Source organism: Rissa tridactyla, chromosome 2, assembly GCF_028500815.1.
Source record: "Rissa tridactyla isolate bRisTri1 chromosome 2, bRisTri1.patW.cur.20221130, whole genome shotgun sequence".
NCBI lineage: Eukaryota > Metazoa > Chordata > Aves > Charadriiformes > Laridae > Rissa > Rissa tridactyla.
The window spans coordinates 162,666,879-162,686,470 of NC_071467.1; the positions used below are offsets into that span (position 1 = coordinate 162,666,879).

General features: G+C 50.2%; 1 protein-coding gene across 2 annotated transcripts in view; it reads right to left on the bottom strand.

The window, feature by feature from the left end:
- Nucleotides 1–13,586, bottom strand: part of VILL (villin like) — a 38,876-nt gene extending 25,290 nt beyond the window's left edge. The window contains exons 1-3 of one of the 2 annotated variants that reach the window (XM_054192293.1): nucleotides 13,291–13,586; nucleotides 13,007–13,203; nucleotides 169–250 (exon numbers count right to left, since the gene is read on the bottom strand). In XM_054192293.1, coding sequence (XP_054048268.1) covers nucleotides 169–237 — 69 coding nt within the window. In that variant the 5' untranslated portion in view covers nucleotides 238–250; nucleotides 13,007–13,203; nucleotides 13,291–13,586. Of the gene's footprint in view, nucleotides 1–168; nucleotides 251–13,006; nucleotides 13,204–13,290 lie in introns of those variants that run through there. The other variant, XM_054192294.1, reaches the window with a different exon arrangement.
- Nucleotides 13,587–19,592: the final 6,006 nt, after the last annotated feature.

Genomic DNA, 19,592 nt, shown 5'->3' on the forward strand with positions numbered 1-19,592 from the left:
CGTTGAAAGTTGCATTGCCAGAGATTGGGTCTCCTGTTTCCCACTGCATCTTATCCGTAAGACCTTCTTTTCCCACCCAGACTACTTCAAGAATATCTCTTTCTTGAAACATACACACACACACAAACATTTGCAAAGGCCATATGCCATCATTGCCTCTTGTCATACCTCTATGCCCCATATCTGCAGTCCCAGCTTTCTCTCGATAGTTGGGAGATTTGTGTCACCGTCTGTCATCCTGCAGTCTGAGCTAGAAGGGAAAGGAAGAAGAAAAAACAAAATTACTATATAATTGGATACAACAGTAAGTGTGCTAGTCAGGTTGGTTCCTGTTGCCATCAGTCGAGGTTTAATACAGACAATCCACACCTTGAAGTGTCTCTCTCTGCTGACTACAAAGAGCACAGCTGTAGTTACCCACAGTTAGGTGGGATGAACTCCCCTTCACAGGCTGTCCATGCTCATGGGGGGCCAAGCAAAGTGTGGGATCACAGCCCAGCAAAGACTGGATAGGATACCGTCGTTCTGGTGTGGGATTAGTTTTCCCCCATTTGAATAGGTGGAAAGGATTCACCAGGGTGCTGGCCCTGACATCAGTACTGCTTTGTTCCCACCATGGCACGAGGGGTGTCAGAGACAACAGTGGACCTCCAGGAGACCCATGCCCTCCTGGAGCAGCTGCTTCAGGTCAGGTCAGGCACCCTTGAGCACTAGGAGCCCAAGGAATGAAGCCCTTCCACTTCAGGGTAAGTTTCAGCTCTAAATTAAGACACCTGCAGGTATCTCAGGGCAGGGCACCAGGCTCTCAGCTCTGTAAAGGTCAATGGAGACATAACCAGTGCAGTGAGGAGGGCATATGGAGTGATCCACGGAGTGATCTCGGATGACCCAGATGTCTACTTTACACACAGAGCTCCCTAGGCTCTGTTGCCTGTATGGGGAAGAGGTAGGTTTCAGTTGCCCACACAAAGGTGTCTGGGAACATTTGAGATGGTTTTGGTATCTCCAGCTACCCCTCTGGTGAGTGAAGGTCTCCTATTTATCATACCTACCATCTGTGAAAAGGAAAAAGGACTACCCTTAGCTATGCTCCCTCTTCCTACTGCTTGGATAGCTGAGGTTTTGCTCAAGAAGCAACTTCTGAACCCAGCTTGTTTACAGGGCAACTCCCTGAAGCAAATCAAACCCAAAAACAACGTATGTGAAAACACTGGGTTATATCCTAGCAGAGCTGGCTGGCCCGTGGTGCATGGCAGGTGCCTCCTGAGCAGCTCGGCTCCGATGGAGTGGCCACGGGACAGATTGTGTTTGTGCAGGGGCAAGACCCATATCAGCCGTTCCCATATGAGTCAGTCTTGCTCACGAATCAAAGCCCAGCTCCGAGAGAAAACACAGCTCGCTGATTTCTGCGTTTTGCATTGATTTGCTCCACTAGTGCGCTCCCCTGATTTGCATTTGCTCATGACAGGCTGAACGATTGTACTACGTTAAAAAAAACAACAGCAACAACTTGATTGACTGCATTTTCTTCTCTGTCTCTGGATGAAAAGACTGCACTGATCGTAGGCCAGGGCCTCTCCTACACTCCTCTGCTCAGCTGTAGGAAACCGCCTACGAGAAGGAACGGTGCCGTGGCTGCCTCAACTCGGCACAACAACTGAGCCACGACAAGATGAAAAATAAAAGAAGCTATCACACAAAGCCATGGAAGAAGCTTCTTCTCAAGGAGGAAAAGAACACAGACAGGTGATCCCCTGCCAGAAGGCGTGTTTGTTGCTCATGTTAAGAGGGCATGGAGTCTTGTGCTGCACTTGGCATCACAAAGTCACAAGAAGCCATGGTCCTTCTTCTGAAGAGTTTGCACACTAAGTAAGAGTACAAAAATTGCTGTTCTAGGCAAGAACATTGTTCCATCCAGGTCTCCCACAGCCCAGAGCTGCCACTCTGGCTCCTTGCACAGGTGGTAGAGATGCAAGTACCTCCAGGGGGTATTTTGGCTGTAGCCCCAGCACCTCTGTGCTAACTGAGCAGGCACCCACAGTCTGGCACCACTCAGTAGCGGGAGTCAGACATGCTCACTCCTTTCTGAACACAGATATATCAGAAGGACTGTGGAAGACTGAGTCCATGTGGCCTCATGTACCTATCAGGGGCACATTCATCAACCTTCATCTCCTTTTCGGTTCCTCCAGGTAACTTCCAGGCAAGGAAAGAAACAGCAAGGAGAAAAAAAAACCCCAAATTTCGTCTCAATTCCCAGAAAGGTAATTGAGACCCACACAGATTAACAGACAGATCCAGGAAGATATTTCAGTGCCTACAGAGGAGCTAGATGCTTTTCTGAATGGGGTCCTGACTCATCTACTGTGAAGTCCATGGCTATCAGAAACTGAAGCCAAAAAAAGATCCCAGTTCAGATCTTTAACCAAAAGACCTTTCCTTTATTTTTAATATGGCATTTGGAAAGTCCCTATCAAATTAAAAAAAAAAACACAAATGAAGCTGCCTTCCTTCAGCTATCTTTTTAATTTACTTACGGTTTTTCCTTCCAGCGTCAAAACAGGAACAACCTGAAAACAAAGCCAATTAAAGATGTTTGTATGCGAAGGAGAATTCGGGGTGGGGGGGGATGAAGCTTTTTAGCACAAGTGACACTGCTCCCCGTGGAAGCCAGCAGGCGTCTTGCTCTCCTGCTAACAGCGCAGGAAACCGGCAGCTGGCCAGCTGTGAGACACAGCTGGCTCCTGCGTCTCCCAGCATCCCAACCTCTGCAGTCGGGAAAGTTAACCCAAAGGATGCTGAGATTCCTCCACATGCAGACAGCTGTGTTGGACAAAACCCTCCGAAAGCCAGCAACGCTCTACCGATTCCCACCCAAACCTCTTTGACTCGAATCGGGGATCTTGGATCTCCTGGGGGTCCTTTCTCCATCTCAAACTCGCCTGTTAGCACCGGTCCCCGCTTTTCTGGGAAACGCTGTCCCTCCCTTCCTCATTAGTCATTAAAATGGGGGAAGTCTGAAGCACAGACAAGGTTGGCTGTTTCTTTGGACTCCAGCTTCTTTCGGCTGGTGGCCAAGTTAGAAATAATAGGAATATGACTTATATAATCAGACAGCTCATTTCATTAATGATTTAATGTGGGTTTTTAATCAGATGATCCCATAATTCAACTCCTGCCCAGACACAAAATCCAGTATTTATGGAGTGAAAACCTCCCATCTGTGCTGAAATTAGGAAAGGCAGAAACTTTTCTAATTTAAAAAGAAGAAAAAAAGGGATCTTAAGAGGCCTTGGGTTCACTGTGGGGTTTAAACAGCAGAGTCTGGGCCAGTTCCTATCTAAATCAAACCAGTTTTGCCCAGCGCCAGGTGAAAGACAAATTGGCAAGAAGCATGAGTCAACTGCCTCTGGGACAGGGATTCATCGGATAAAAAAACCTGGTTATGGGGATGGATGTTTGCTTCCTTGTACAGACACAGCTTTACCTGTGAAGGGGGAAGAGAGGCACTAAAGCAGCTGTAGCTCCCCTCTTTACCCCCACATTAGTAACTTACAACTACCCATTTTCCACCTCCAAGGCCAGCTAACCCATTTTCCACCATTTCCAGGGACTCTTACAACCATGGAAAGAGGAGACAAGTTCACACCTTGTGACAAGAGTGCAGGCTGAGGTGGCCACTGCATAGCAAAGACAACTGCTGTCTTGGAGCTGCTCTGCTGGGGCATCACCACTCGGTTGAGACACTATAAATTAAACTGCAACGAGCAAATGCTGCTGTTGAGTGAGGGCAGAGGACCTGAAAACCAAACGTTGGTGGCTGGTCTCTTGGCTGAAATGTCACAGCCAGGGCAACCTGGAGCCTCCAGAGGTAAAAGCAAAGCCTTCCCTAACGCGACCTCAGTAACAAAGCTGGTAGGTGAGGGCAGATGGGTCTCTGCCCCCGTCACACGCTGCCAAAATCACAGCAACACTCCTCCTTGCTAAATATGATCCCCATCCCCTCTCCAACCAGCACAGTGTGGGGAAAAGCTTTGCCTTCAGGAAGGACTAGATGACTAATCAAGTGTCAAGGTCATTCCCAAGATTGGTTAATGAGTAACAGTTGGGGTGGAAGTGCCAGCAATCACTACTTCGTTTTGGTCAACCTGGTACGTGTTGAGAAAGCAGACCTCGCAGGACATTTCTCCAGGCAGACTCAGGCTGTTTGGGTGGGGAGGGAAAATAAGGACTCAGAAGGGGGATAGGAGAGAATTTCAAACTCACGGGGTTTGTTCTGAATTGAGCCTGATTTGGCTTGTCTGGGGTTTGGCGGCACGCTTACTCGGCTGTAGTCACGGTAATAAAAAAAAAAACCCAGTGAAATGACTAATGCTCTGTACAGCTTCGGGAAAATAGGAAGCAGCTGTGGCTCCAGCCTTTCCAGGCTGAAAGGCCTAATTATTGGGAATACTTGGACTGGCATTAGATGAGGTAAACCAGGGCTGTTGAATTGCTTTCATTGTCTCCATCATAGCCGGGCATCTGGGCCCAAGTAGGTGCCATTTTCTGTTTGCACAGAGGACAGCAGTTAACTCTTGTTTTGCCCAGAGGAATGAAATTCAGCGTTGAGTTGCCCTGGGGCCTGGGACCGCTGCTTTGAACAATGCCTGTCCCCGGCGAGTGACTGCCCAGAAGTACAGCACTCAACCGATATAAGTTGTCTTCTATTTTCCTGTTGCAGGAGGAGAAGAAGAGGCTTTTATCAACATTGGAACAGGCTGCCCAGGGAAGTGGCGAAATCGCCATCCCTGGAGGTATTTAAAAGGCAATTAGATGCGATGCTGATGGACATGGTTTAGCGGTGGTTTTGGCAGTGTTAGGTTGATGGTTGGACTGGATGCTCTGAAAGGTCCCTTCCAACCTAGACAATTCTATAATTCTATGATGCTATCTCACATGGAAACGACGGGTAGAGAGGTCCAGGACGGGGGCTTGTCTTCTCTCTTATGTCACACGCTCAGGCACATAATATCCTCCTCCAATTTTCTGTCAGGCAGGCAAAGTTTGCATAAGTGAGAGCACCTGTGACATACATCTCCATACGTGTATGAGTGTGTTGGTGACAGCTCCCGTCCTCTTGCACGATCACAGGAAGGGTTGCAATCAGAGAAGCTGAATCACATTACCCATGTAGGATGTGCTGGGATGCAGTCATGAGGTAGGGAATGGGATATGGGCTTTTGGGGAGTGGCAAAGGAGGAAGAAGTACAGCTCGGCTCACCTCCTCCTCCCCTAGGTCCCGTGAGGTTCAGGTTCAGGAGCTCGGTGTGGCCAGCGTGCCGAGGAGAGGGCTCTGCACAGACACGCACGGCTGACCACAGAGAGCACTTCAGCCTTCTTGGAAAGAGCTGTTGCCTGGCAGCTAAAATTACATAAAACAGGCCTTGAAATAAGATGCTATTTCTGATCACGGTGGGCAATTAAATATTGGAACAGCTTATTAGGGAAGCTGGCAGGCTCGCCTTTACTTAATGTCTTTGAAATGAGATGGCTAAATGGCCAGGGTGTGCTCTCTGGGCTCGGCTCCCTGGGGGTCCACGACCGTGAGACCCTGCTCAGGTTCTGTGCTTTCGGCAAGCTGTGCCTTCCCATTGGTTTGGCATTAAGGCAATAACAGGGATTGATCCTCCTGCTTCAGGGCTGTACTGAGCCATCTCCATAGGTCAGAAAAGATGCCCTATCCATGCTACCAAATCATCTGTGTGGATCATGAAAGGAGTTGAAGGGCTTTTTTAGTCTTCTCTTAAGTGGAGATGGATCAAAACTTGAGATGGGGCATTAGACAAGATGAACGAAGATTGTGCAGAAGCTTCTTGCTCACTTTCTCAGGGTCAATGGCTCTGGAGCTAGGAAGGGACTTCAGATGGTCAGGTTTTCCCTTTCTCCACGAATGGCTGCCAGGGGTCATCAGATCATGTCTCATCCAAACAGCTACCTGCCATCACAAGCAGCTGGTCATTTCTGTTCTTTGTTCATGGGGCAAGGGCTGGGATGCTGAGGACTGAGATGCTGAAGTCTGTTCAGTGTCATTGTGAGTGAAGACTTAAGGGCCTGGGGTGAAGAGAATCATTGAGATGACTTTATGTTCTTGATAGCCTCTCAAACTGGACGTGCTCTATACCCCAGGGGAGGTTTGAATTCCCTGTTCAGTAAATTTGAAGGACGCACAAACCTGGCTCCACCTAGTCAAGTCATTTCTCAGGTTCTGCATGAGCAATAACCAGTTTGCCCTGCCTGACAAAAGCCGACCAGTCTCCCCAGGACCCCGTTGCTGTCTCTCCCTTGAATCCTGCAAATTTACCCCATCTCCAACCACCATCCCAGGCATTGTCAAGAGGAGAACTTCAGCTTAGTGTGTCTTCCTGCAACCTGTGTCTTCACCCTCTGTCCATTTCTAGCATTTCTGACTTAGTAGCGTATACAGAGTCTTTCCGAGAAACCCATGGGTGCTGAGAGCCTTTACCTTTCAGCCCCTTGTGGGACATGCAGAAGGGCTTTAATTCGCCAAACCTACCATTGCTTCTTACTTAAAAAGGAAGGAGCACAAGGAAATACCAGGTTACTGGGAAATAACCACCCTCCCAGTCGCAACAGCCCTCATTCTGTACCTCATCTGTCTCTTCAAATTCCTCAGAGAACATCTGATTTAGAAGGGCAGGCAGCTCATGATTTATCTCCTCTGATTTAGACTAGTCCCTGCAGCTGCCTCATTTCCACCTGCCATAAATTCTAGCTCAACACCTCGCTCCATCCAGAAAATCTTGCTCATCTCTCTACACCTCTCTTTATGACCTCCTATGTCCTTCCTATTTATCTCACTGCTGGTAGCTTTCCAGCAGTCTGATCTTCAAGCAGATGGTCTTGGGAAACTGATTTGTAGGAGCAGATTTTCCCCAAACTGCTGCTATTTCTGAATCCTCCCTCTAAAATTTTCACAACTGACTGTTTTTCCTGGGAACGGTCGAGCTGTATTGTCCCAGCAAAGTTCTCAACAACCTCAGAACAATGTACTGACAATTAATTCGGAACGCCTGAATGCCAACCCCAACGCCCAAGCCGCGCAGTCTGAGTTTCCACATCCGTCAGGCTGGATGCAGAGCCCGGTGCTCAGCGGTGACTGGCGCTGGGGAAGGGAGAGAAAGCTGGCTGAACGCGGAGGCTGGCAGTCCTTGCCTGGGTGTCCTACAGAGAAGGTCAGAGCACCCACGCAGCTCCCGACTGACTGTTTTCCCGGGAAGTCCTTCTTCCCCGGGATGTCTTTGAAAGCAGCAGGCTCTCCCAGGCAGGTAGCATCTCTGCGGGGTGAGGGCAGCCCTATTAGACTCACAGCTTTCAGAAGCAGCAGAGGAGTCTGAGCTGCAGTAACTTCCCCCTGAGATCAGTCCCAGTGACCGATAACAAGCTCTGTTGACGCAAACTCACCTCTCTCATAGGCTCCGTGAGAGAAAAAACAGTGGCACAAGAAGCTGCTAAAACCCTTGCAGCAGCGTTGCCCCTGGGGTGGTGCCAGCTGCATTATTTTCAAATAATAAAATGCAGCTTGGCGCACACCAACTTCAGAGGTATCCATTCCACCTCCGGCTCCTCGTCGGGAGGTTATTGAGTCAGGAACGGCACAGAGCCGTCCCAAGGGAAAGGCGAGCATCTAGTTTGCCAATTCATTACGAACAAATCTCTCCTTTCTTTCAGCTCTTTCTGCCCTGGTGAAAGGGAGAGATCGCTGGCTCGGGACCAGCACTGTGTCCGAAGGCAGGGCTGCGTGCCACCGTGATGGCAGGAGATGGACGTAGAAGGAAAACAAAGCTGAAGCCATTTTAATTCCTCTTCCTCGTTTCCAGTGAAGTGGTTCAGGTTAGAAACATTCTCAGAAACTAACTTGTAATTACTCACCACCTCCAGGAAAAGATCCAGGAAAAAAACGTTACGATCCTCTCCCACATCAGCATTTTAACAGACCACTATTTAACTTCATGACTGCAGGTAAGTAAAACCAGAGCTGAGACATCAGAGTGGAGAGCCTGCGTGCCTGGTCACGGGTACAAGAGCTGTCTGAGCCCTGGGGAGCACCTGCCCTTCAGAAGCTTACAGGAAGGATGCGACAACTGGAGGTTGAGGAGAGACCCTCGAAAGAAGGCATTTTCCCACCTGAAACCGGGGAAAGCCCACTGCTTCCTATGGAGGGTTAAAAGAGCCTGGAGCAAGGCTAGGAGAGGGGGGTCAGAGGCTGGGATTCAACGACCCTCACTCAGGCGTCTTAGTTTTAGGCGGTTAAGTCTGAGGAGGACTCTCCCTGGGTGGATCCCCTCATCCTGATGATGGGTCTATGGGTGACTCTTGGTCAGGAAGGACTTCCTCTCCCCTTGGCCTATGGGGCAACCCACCGGGTGGAGAGCCCAGCTTGCCACGCTGCCCTTCACCTCTCAGACCGTGGGAGCTCAGTCTCATCCACCGTGCCCCGAGACCCTGCTTGCCAGATCCGTCGCCATGAAACAAGGCAAATACCACAAATAAACCACAGCGAAACCCAAACACCAGTGCCCACCTGGCCCATCCTTCTCAAAAAACAAGTCTAAGATTCATGATTTTTGCTACTGCATATAACAGCTTTATATTTATTGTAAGAACGTGTGTGCATGCATATATATGCACACATGTATAAGATAAAGAGGATGTTTTCCCTGGTCCTCTGTTTCACCAGTGCAGCTGAGTAAGCCCTTGCTAATTCAACTTTTTCTCATGGTGATGGAGCAGGGGTGTTGGTCTGGGTCCACTCAGACCACTGGAGAACCAGTTCCCACAGCATTGGCTTCCCAATGGAAAGCATTGAGGTTAATATTGGCTATCAAAAGGAAGGGACCGTTCCAGTTTTGCTCCAATTCAGACTTGTAAGACATCAAACTTGGGAAGAGAAACCCAAGACTTCTGGAAAAAAACAGGTTTGCATTTCGGATTCCAAATGAAACGACCTGGACCTAAGGATGGTGATCCACAGGGGACTCCGCATTTCCATCGCTGGGCCAGTGAAATGCAATGGATTTATTCAGGGGGAACGTTTGTTTCTCGAGCTGCAAAGGAAAGCTCGCTTTTTGTGTATGTTGGCTGACACACTTCTGCTGAAAGACACCTAAATTGTGTCAAAACAAGTAAGTACCAACCAACCCGACCCAGGCTTCCACTGGGACAGGGTGCTGAGCCAAGGTATGAGTTGCCTTATATGAGCTTTAAGGTCTTTGAAACAGAACTAGACCTTCATGGGGTCTTCTCTCAAGGGAACAGCAGCAACACACGTCTTTTTGGTAGCAGTCACCCATACTAGTGTTATCCTCTAGGCTTGCGTTCAGCACGACATACGTGGTGTGTTTGTCACCGATTCATCCAGCCCTTCCGACCCAGGGTGGGCTGCGAGGTCACTCTTGGTTCTCCTGTGACTTTGTGGGTGCTGCTCAGTCTCCACCTGCCTCCCTTCACTTTAAGTGATGGCTCCTTGAGGAGCACCGTCCCACCCTCAAGAGACACCCGTGGTTGTGTCTCCTTCCTGAGACGGCTTTCGGTGGCTATTCTCTGTTGTGGTAGGAAAGGGATCCGGGGAGACAACGAGGCAGATGGAGATGGGGTGGATACTGGGAATGAAGGGCAGAGGGACATGGGGCAATGAGGAGGTGTAACTTCACCCCTGTGGTGTCACGTGCTGTATGATGGATGGTGTCGGTGCACCACGACTTTGTGAGCTAAACCCTGTGCTGCCCAGCTCTGGGGCTCCTGAGCACAGCTCCCCGCTGACACGGCACAGCACGGAGCAAAGCCCTAGCCCACGGGGCCGTGCGTCTGGCACCCGCCTGGCATAAAAACTGAAACCCAGCCCACGCAGGACCACGGCATGCAAACGCGAGGAGAACGTGCAATCCCCTCTTGGCAGAAACGAAGGCCAGCTTTGAGAGAGAAGCACGTCAGCTGCGCAAAGCCAAATGAATAAAACATCCCCGCAAATACTGCAAACAGCTTTAGAAAGAGTCATTCATCCGGGACCGCCTTTTGCACCCGGAGCTGCCAATGGGACTTTTGTCTGAGCACAGGGAAAGGATTCAGGCGTCTGAAAGACTGGGATGGGTGGGATTTGCTCAGACCCAGACAGCTATTTCATAGAAAGCAACAAGTACAACAATTTAGGCTCTAGCACCCTCCCAAAGGGAAGGTGGGTATCTAGATAGTCTCCATCACCCAAAAAAAAAGAAGATAATTTCTAGCGCTGCCTGTTTCTTACCCTTTTCAGCTGTTTTTGTAAGAATGGTTTTAAATAAAGGCCCATCCAGAAACCTATTCTTTCATCCCCGGGCATGGCAACAGGACATTTTTAGGTGGGAGAGGTCGGTGGCTCTGAATAGCTCATTCCACAGGAACTGCCCAGGATGGAGGTCAACCATGCAATTTAGCATCCCCTATGTCTCCTGTCTTTGACGTGGATATAAGGTAATAACAAGTTTCAGTGTTGCTCTAACCAGCAAAGCCTCAGATAAGCACGAATAGGCTCAGATAGAGACAGACAACAAGAGGTAGGATTCCTTTTTCAAGCAGAGGTCCCTGGAATCCAAGACAACTGAAGAAAATGCACAACATCTGATGTTGGAAATTAACTTTACATCTCTGAGGACTTTTTGGACTGACGGATGCCAAAGGCTTAGCGACAATATTGACCCTTTCCTGCATTCCTTTTACACCGAGAATGGGTGGAAATGTATAAACGTCCAGGATAAATTATAATTAGGCCCATTTCCAGAGTTGTATTATGTGGAAAGGGAGAGCATGAGAAGAGAGGTTTTAATGAGTCATAGGAGCATGTATCTCCTTGTGACTGTACTATCTGTTTCTCTGAGGGGCCAACAGAAGTTGCAGAATGTGTGTGAATAAACAAAGAGCTGCAGCAGAGACATTTTGGGTGTGGTGTGTCCACATTGGAGCCCTTCCTTGTGCAGTTGGATGTTTCATGCACAGAGAGCCTGACCCGTGGATTCGTGTCAGTCCCAGAGCAAATTTCAGAAGGCTGCAAAAGAGCCCATTCCCTGTGACGAAGGATGAGCCTTGAGGAGGGGTGGTGGTGGCACGTATATTCCTCAGGGGCAGCTAAAATGGAGCTGGGCCGCTAGCAGAAAGGTATCACCGAGGCTTTTTCTGTGCCCCGAGCCCCCCTTTGCTGCACAGGGCATTTCAGGGTTCTGCTTCCAAGTGGGCTACCATATATTTAGCTCTATTAAAATTGATGGAAGACTTTTGGTCCAGTAGGACGTGCCCGGCACAGAGCAAAGCCCCAGCATCTTCCAAGCATGGGGCAGGTGACTGAGATGGTCTTCTGCTCGCCTGGGGAGGAACGACAGCAGCGTGGGTGTTGCTGGAGGAGCAGCCTGCATGACAGATCTAGCCTGAAGTCAGAGTTCATGGTGCATCTCCTCCATGTCACATGTCCCACACATCCCCGGGGGGTCCAGAGCAGGAAAGGTACTTTTAAAGTCCAGGAAAACTTGTGCAGCTCCATGGAAAAGATCAGGAGACAGCATGAGGATCTTCAGCATATTTGGCTATGCAAGAGCAGGGATTTATTGTCTCAGCATAACCACAGCCCGAGGACACAGGGGAAGGCAGGAAACCAGGGTGACACCGCTTGTGGCCATGGCACGAAACCTTTGCTCCCTGCTGGGAGACCTTGGCAACCATTGCCACAAAGTCATAATGGTTGGACTCCATGACCTGAAGGGTCCCTTCCAACCTAGACAATTCTATGACTCTAAAGTCCTGCCTAGGAAATAACGTCATGAGACCTACATGTCCGCTGGTGGGAAGGGAGCTGGAGGAGGAAAAGGGCAGCCTGTCCATGCAGGGAGGAGGAGGAGGAGGGGAGGCTCACCTGGCTCTGCTAGGAGGAAGGTGAGGGAAGAAGGTCAGGGCTTTCCCGATCTGCATGACACTGGCTGAAGCCCATCCTTGCCTTTCCTTCCACCCAGCATCCGAGCCCACGCAGCAGGGAATGGTAATACTCCACCGAAAAGGAAGGCCGATGCTCTCTGATTGTCTAATCTCTATTTTGCAGGCTCTAATCTGCCCGTTTAGCCGCGGTGTGTAAAGAGCACCTGGGTGATTCACCCTCCAAGCGCTGCTCTTGTGGGGCCAGTTTGCTTCAGCTGCTCTAACCTTTGTTTACATCTGTGCCGGGGTAGCCTTGAATAAGCGCGAACCTCCCACAGGCGCTAATTTATATCAGTTCTCCTTTGTGTTAAATATTTATGTTGTTAAAAGGCACGCCTAAGAAAAATACTGGCAAGTACGCCTGCAGCTCAACTCCATTACAACTCAATTTTATCTCAGTGCAATTTGCATCTCAAACGAAGGGGATGAGAAAACACTCTGTGCTTACAGAGCAAAACAGCCCAGGAGTTCATCCATGAGCAGATCGATCGATTAGATGACAACCAGACCTATCGATGAGAACTTGCAACGACTTTTCATCGCTGCCTGGACCCATAACAGCACTGCAAAGGCGGGCGAGCTTTAAGCAAATCCCCACAGCAGCAAAGGGTAAAACAAACCAGGCCCAACCAAAGCGCCGTTAATTGCTCGTTGTGCGAAATCAAAGCCAGTCTCTGCGGAGAGCTAAACGAAAAGCATGTGTCCTCCAAACTGAATCGCGAACTGGCCGGGTTCTCGGGGAGCTGAGACAGCTGCTGGTTCCAACCCTGAATGGTGCTCATCAAGAGGGGTTAATAACACCCAAATGGTGCTAGTTGGGATGGGCTCATTGCTTTCAGTAAAGACATCCCGGCTTACACCAGGTGAGCGATTTTAAAAAAAAACAAACATGAAATCTATTAATTTTTTTGTTGTTTTTTTTTTTTTTTGCTATCCCACAGAACAAAAGACATCAAAGAGTTCTGGCCTTTAGAAATAAAACCCAGCGGGGTGCAGGGGAGCTGCTTACCTTGCTGGGAAGTGTCCTCGCAGGTCTCCCTTCGCCGCCGAACCCGGCACTTTCTCTCCTCTTGGGTGAGCTGGTTTCAAGGCACTTTTGTTTGCTGTTCTGCTACCTTGTCAGCTCGGGAACAGCAGCGTTCCGTAATTCAATCCTCTACTTAACCGCAGAGACACTCCTACTCGGAGATCACACCCATTCCCAGGCTCACGGAGGGACAAAGAAGGAGCCGGTGTGAGAGAGTTTCAACCAACTCGCTGTTTGCATCAAATACCCACCAGCCCTGCATTCACCGAGCAATAATGATTAAGTGCTGCTTTAATTAGAAACCTGTTCAGTCCTGATTTAAAAGGGCAGGGGAGGGTGGTTTTATTCCCCCCCGACTTTTCTCTATCTATCCCCACTGGACAAAGCGAGGTGTGGTGCTGCTCAGTGCCACGCTCACGCTTGGGCCCGAGGGTCCCACCTCCAGTCGCTGGCTCCAGCTGTCCCAAATTTTGGCGCAGTCGGTCTGAGGGGAGCGGTGCTTGGGGCAGACAGCCTGCTCCCGTGCTCCCCGTGACGCCGAGCCAGGTCTCCCCGTGCAGCCCAGGGCGATGGGGAGCTGGGCTGAGGGTTGCCGTCAGGATTTCTGGCTGAAACAAGGACGTAATGGAGCACTGGGGCGTGCAACCGAGCTGCCCTCCCAGGAGATAAGTAATGATAAACCAGAAAAACCCAGCGAAGCTGGCAGTGTTTGCCGTAGCCACCTTCTGCAGCGCAAAGCTGTGTCTGGGGATACGTTTGTTAAGAAAAAAGTGTATGCAAAGGGCGGCTGTAATATGCAGCTACCCCCTCTGGAAGCTGCCCCGATGCCATTGGCAGTGGGTGACCTAAGACAAACCATCTCCTCTCAGTCCCAGCTGCTCCTGCCTGGCATCTGCATGGTGCTGCTGGTGGAGGGAACGTCCCTGGCTGGAGAGAGGCGGAGGCAACACGTCTTACCCTGTTGTCACCGGTCACCTCTGCCTTTGGGGGATCCAGGACTGTGTCCAGCTGTGTTTTGAATATCTCCAAGGATGGACACTACACGACCTCTCTGGACTGCGAACCGTCCAAGTCCTTCCCTTCCTACGCATCAAGCTTCTCTTGCCATTTCCTTGGTTCTTTACATTAACCCACACAAACTGAAAATAGATATGGATCAGGTCATCAGTTAAATCAGGTGTCAGAACAGGTTTGAACCAACAGTCTCCACAGACCTAGTCATTGACCCCAAGGGACATCTAATGGGAAGAGTGCCCAAAAAACTCATGATGTTAGCTACAGCCCGGTATACCACTAATCACAAATAGCTGCAAATCAGGGCATGGGTTGAATCTGCTCATTCAGCCTGGGCGTGCCCATATCTGAGAGGAACACTTCAGAGATCTTAGTTTCATGGTTGAAGATGCAAAACTGACCCCTAGCAAGCAATTTATGTCTTAATGTCAGCAGGTCACAGTTCATAAAACCCATAACAGCCTTCACCTTTCATTTTTCATTCTTCTCATTCCATCATGCTGAGCGTCTTCCTCTGTTGCAGAGACACCATGCTTTGTGTCTCCATCCAGCCCACAGGAGATGGGGACCTGTGGCAGGACCTGCTTTTATTTCTGGTGTATTTGCCCCCCAAGCCCAGTGCTGGCCCAGCAGCGAGGGTCATACATCAGCAGCTCTGGTGGGAAGCGTTAGATAGAAGCTGGGGTGAGGACACCTGGAGACCTCAGAGGACCAGCACCAAACCCCATCGTGCTCCAGTTCCCCTTTTGCCACATGAAGTCATTAACCCCAGCACCAAGGGTTTAATTAATAGCTGCTGTGTGTCTGGGTCCTTTCAGAGCATATATCTATGCTGATGTAAACCAACCCGTTTCCATGGCTGCGGCAACACGAATTTGATCTCTGGAATGAAGCATGTCATTCCTATGCCCACAACTTTGGTAATGCACGTCAGGCTGGTGCACAGGTGATGTCTGAGCTGCCTGTCCCTACTCCTTTCCATCACCACAGTGAGAAAGTTGTGTATAATCCTTGTGAGCTTTTAAGGAGCCCATATCTGTAGAAATATATGTAAAGCAGTTTAGAATAGTCAACACCGAGGGAAAAGAATATGTTTGTCATAAACCATGGGCTCATTTAGTGCTGAGCTGTAGGCACTTTTGCTTCCTGCTAATTCTGGTCATGCCGTGGGTTATAGAGCAGAAAACATTATTTCCGAGCAGTTTAACTCAGTACTGGTGGAAAAGAGAATAGCCCGACTTTCATAACTGAAACATGATCTGAGAAGTTCCTGTTCCAGCTATTTTCTCCCATGCGCACGACCTGATGCACTCACACTCTGGTCCTAAAGCCTTGACTTGGAATTCCCAGAGCTTAAAGACCTTGTGATTTAAAGGTGGTTGTTTTTTCATGTGTACAAATGGCAGATGAGGCTGTTTTCAGTGTCCCAGTGCAAGCCTGAAGACACTGAAGACATTGTCACAGGTTAATGCTGGGGTAAATCAGAAGCTGCTGGGAGGAAGACTCTGCTGAAGTTTGGCAGCGTAATGGCCCACATCTGCCTCAGCCTTGACCACCCCACATGCCTGTGGACAAGGTTAACATTGTGCACGGGGAAACAGGCTCTGCCAAGGACGTATTTGCAAAATGACACGTTGCAAAGGTATTTCCACCCTGCTTTCGGGTATGGGACTCTGGGAGGAAGAGGGAAGGGCCAAGCCCTGCAGATGAGATAACAGGGCAGGGGCCTCACGTTTTGGAAAAGCAGGGGAAGGAGGCAAAAAAACCCCACAAGCTGCTCAAGACACCAGTGCAAAGACTCATCACTGCTTAGGTGAGGTTAAATGTCCTGACCTGTAGCAGGCAAAGCATTGCATGTATTTCTGAGAATGTTTCAGGAGAGCTTTTCTTGACCCATGACCAAAGCACGTGGCATTTTACTACACATGACTCACGTAGCCTTGCTCAGGGTCTACAAACTCATCGCTCTGCCCTACAAAATCATCATGTCCAAATGAAAATCTAGGTAGTGCCCTTTACAGGCAGATCCCCTACGGATCTGATAGAGATGATTGGGCTATAATTCACTGCTCCCTCATCTGCTGTGCTCCTGGCTATGGGGAAAAAGATGAGAAAGCAATACGTGTGTGTATATCAGCCATAGTACATGCAGGAACCTCACTTGGCTTATAACCTGCTGAAGCAAAAGACCCCGTGAGAATCTCACAGAATCACAGAATGGCAGGGGTTGGAAGGCACCTCTGGAGATCATCTAGTCCAACCCCCTACAGAGCAGGTGGCACAGGAACAGGTCCAGGTGGGTTTGGAATGTCTCCAGAGAAGGAGACTCCACCACCTCTCTGGGCAGCCTGTGCCAGGGCTCTGCCACCCTCGAAGTAAAAAAGTTTTTCCTCACGTTGAGATGGAATTTCCCGTGTTCCAGTTTGTGCCCGTTACCTCTTGTCCTGTCGCCGGGCGCCACTGAAAAGAGCCTGGCCCCATCCTCTTGACAGCTGCCCCTTAGATATTGATAAACATTGATGAGATCCCTCTCAGTCTTCCCTTTTCCAGGCTAAACAGCCCCGGGTCCCTCAGCCTTTCCTCATAACAGTACATCTCAGCCACCCGCAGCATCTAACCAGTGAGCAAGGCGGGATGACTGATATCCGTGAGGGACTGAGCACCAGCCTCAGGATTTGGCCCAGCTGCCCACAAGGGGAGTTCTGATGCGGGGAAGGGAACACGGCTTTGCTCTGTGGCGCTGGTGGGCTCGGACCGGTGGAGGTCGGGGCTCTGTGGGAAACGCTTTTGTAGGGCATTGCTCTGGGAGCACCATCTGGGCCGGCAGCACAGAGCTGCCTCTGACGGGTAGCAGCGTGCTGGTTAATGGTTAACGGCAGCAAATGGAAATGTCTTGGGACAGGGGAATGTGATGGGGCCCCGGGGTGAGGAGTGCTCCTGCGCGGCGGTGCCACGGTGCACGGCTGTGCTGCACCGATGGAGACACAACCATCCCGAGTCGTTGCATCCTCCTCCGGTGGGTGGCTCATGTCAGTCGGTGGCTCTCAGCACACAGAGACACCTTGATCCTGCAAACCAGCCCTTTCAGTGCAGCTCCTGGGCAACGCTGCGCACAGAGCTGTGCGAACGGCGGATCCCGTGGAGGCAGGGGCAGGACGGGGCCAAATCCTCTTCTCCCCATTCAGAAGAAAGGATTGGCCTCGGCAAGCCAAGGGCACAAGGGTAAATGCTGATTTGGGGCAGGAACAGTTTTGGCGAGAGCTCTAGAGATGCAGTTTGCCTTCCCGGAGCCAACAGCTTGCAGCAGGTTAAGACAGGAGCAGTTCCTCTGGCACAGGGGTTACAACATTGAGGCAGAAGAAACCTGTACCTGTTGCTCCAATTTATTGCTTGGCAATCTTAGTGCAAAACCCATTTTAAGCCAGCTATGCTGGACTGTGAACTGGGGATATGAGGCTGATGTTTCCTCAGGCTTTTGGGAAAATACTCCCCTGCAAAAGAAAAGGAGAGAGGAGTCAGAGATGATGACACCTTGTAGCATCACAGCAAGGTCTGCCAGGGCTTCTGGCCAGTCTTGAACCCCTCTTCGACATCCTAAAATGTCTATGTCCTGTCCTTGAAGGTGGGAGATACAACTCTTAAGTCTCTGTTAGCAAGGAGAAATACCTCAGTGACTATAACTGCACTGACTACAATGATGGGATATAACAACACTGATGGAAACGGCCATACCATGCCAGACCTCTCTTGGTCTTTCTGCATGCGCTCTGGCTGCTACCAAAGGCTTTGCAGAGTGATATACTGCAGCGTATTTTCTTTTCAAAAAGTAAATATGGGGCGAATGTGGAGGAGAATCCTCAGGGAGGGTGTTTCTTCCAGCCTCCCGCTGGTGAAGGACTCCTGCCTTGGAGCAAAAAGAGTTGCCGTCACCTTTCGGAGGTTAATCTGCAACTGGCCGAGGTGCAGGGTGAGCCGGGGAGGTGGCAGCCTGCGGGGGCGGCTGTGTGCACTGCGGGCGTGGGTTCCTCGGCACCCTCTCCGTTTGCTCCCCCGCCCCGCCGCCAAGGATTAGCAGGTGCACTGAGAAAACAGGATAGCCGAGGCGGGACCGTGACGTGGCACGGGCAAACAGCAGCCCTGGCTGCCTTCCAGCCAGAGGAGGAATGCGGCAGAGGGGCCCCAGTTCGGATCCGGATGTATTCAGACCGTTGCTTTATCTGAGGAAACTTCCAGAAGGATCCAAGTCCCCCAGACCCATCACTGTCAAACCCTACTCCTAATGCTGATGCCAGAGTTCAGGCACTTGGTGTTCTTCGGGTTATTAGCTCACTATCTGCTAGGATGAACGAGGTTTGTGCTAGAAAAGCTTAGATTTGTTACTACTCCAGAAAATTAGCCTGCTTTTCCCGAATGCCAAAAAGCCTTAGGGAAGTACTCGGTGGCAATGAAGACTCATCAGGACTTGACCCTTCAGGTAAAGAGATGGAGAGTCTGATGGGGTGAGCTTTAAGGCAACGTGGTGGACTTCGCCAAGTCTAACCACTTACCGGAGGACAAAACTATTGTGTTCCCTTTCCTGAGTGTTTTTCCCATTTTTTACATAAGCCACGACCCGCTGAGCTGAGGATCCAGACAGTCAGCTGCTGATTACTGTTATTAAATTACAATCTTCTTCGGGAGATCTTAAATCCTGATTCAGCCCCTTGCAAAGCAAATGTAGATGACTTACAGACTCAGTCCCAGGGTAAGGCATTGTGGGAGCCTTGCACCGAGATCTTTCCCTGTCCCACGTCTGACTTGAGATGGTAGCAGGGGTTATCAGTTGCCGTTATAGGGATGATACCAGAGGGAGGGAGCAGCGATAGATATGGATAAGGTTTCCCAACCAGTATCACTGCGGGAACTGGGAAGAAAAGACAAAAACAAACCCAGGTCATCCAAGCACCATCCCAGCAACTTGGTAACGAAGGCCAGCCTCCCCCTGAGCACCCTGTTGCCATCCTGTCCTCAGCCCTCAGCCACGGTAGGGAGCAGATGTTCCCCCTAGGCAGAGCAGCACGTCTACCTTGAAGAGGAAGACAATGAGGAGAGGAAGACAAAAAGCAGAGAGGGATCAGTAAAAACAAACATCCCCACAAACGGGGTGGTTTTGCAAACTGCGCTACGGATAGTTTAGGAGTTGCACAAAACCTCAGGGGCTCTCTCTCTCTCTCTCAGCCCTAATGAAAACCTTATGAAACCCAGCGAATTCCAGCACGCTTTGGTCAGGGTCATCAAGCAGAGCCTCTGCGATTTCCAGCATCAGCTGAATCCAGCAGAAAGGAGACATTTGGCAGCACAGGCTGCGCGGGCAGGGGAGGCTCAGCCGCGCCAGCACTGGTTAATGGGTGTATGAGCCTGGCAAAGGTTGTCCCACAGCAGCCCGTGGGCAATGGAGTAACTCACTCGTGCCAAGGTGGTGACCCCCCCTGAGGTCCAGGCTCCTTGGGACTGACTGTCCTTTCATGGGAATCACACCATGAGCAAAGCGAGATGAGGGATTAATGTCCTGTTT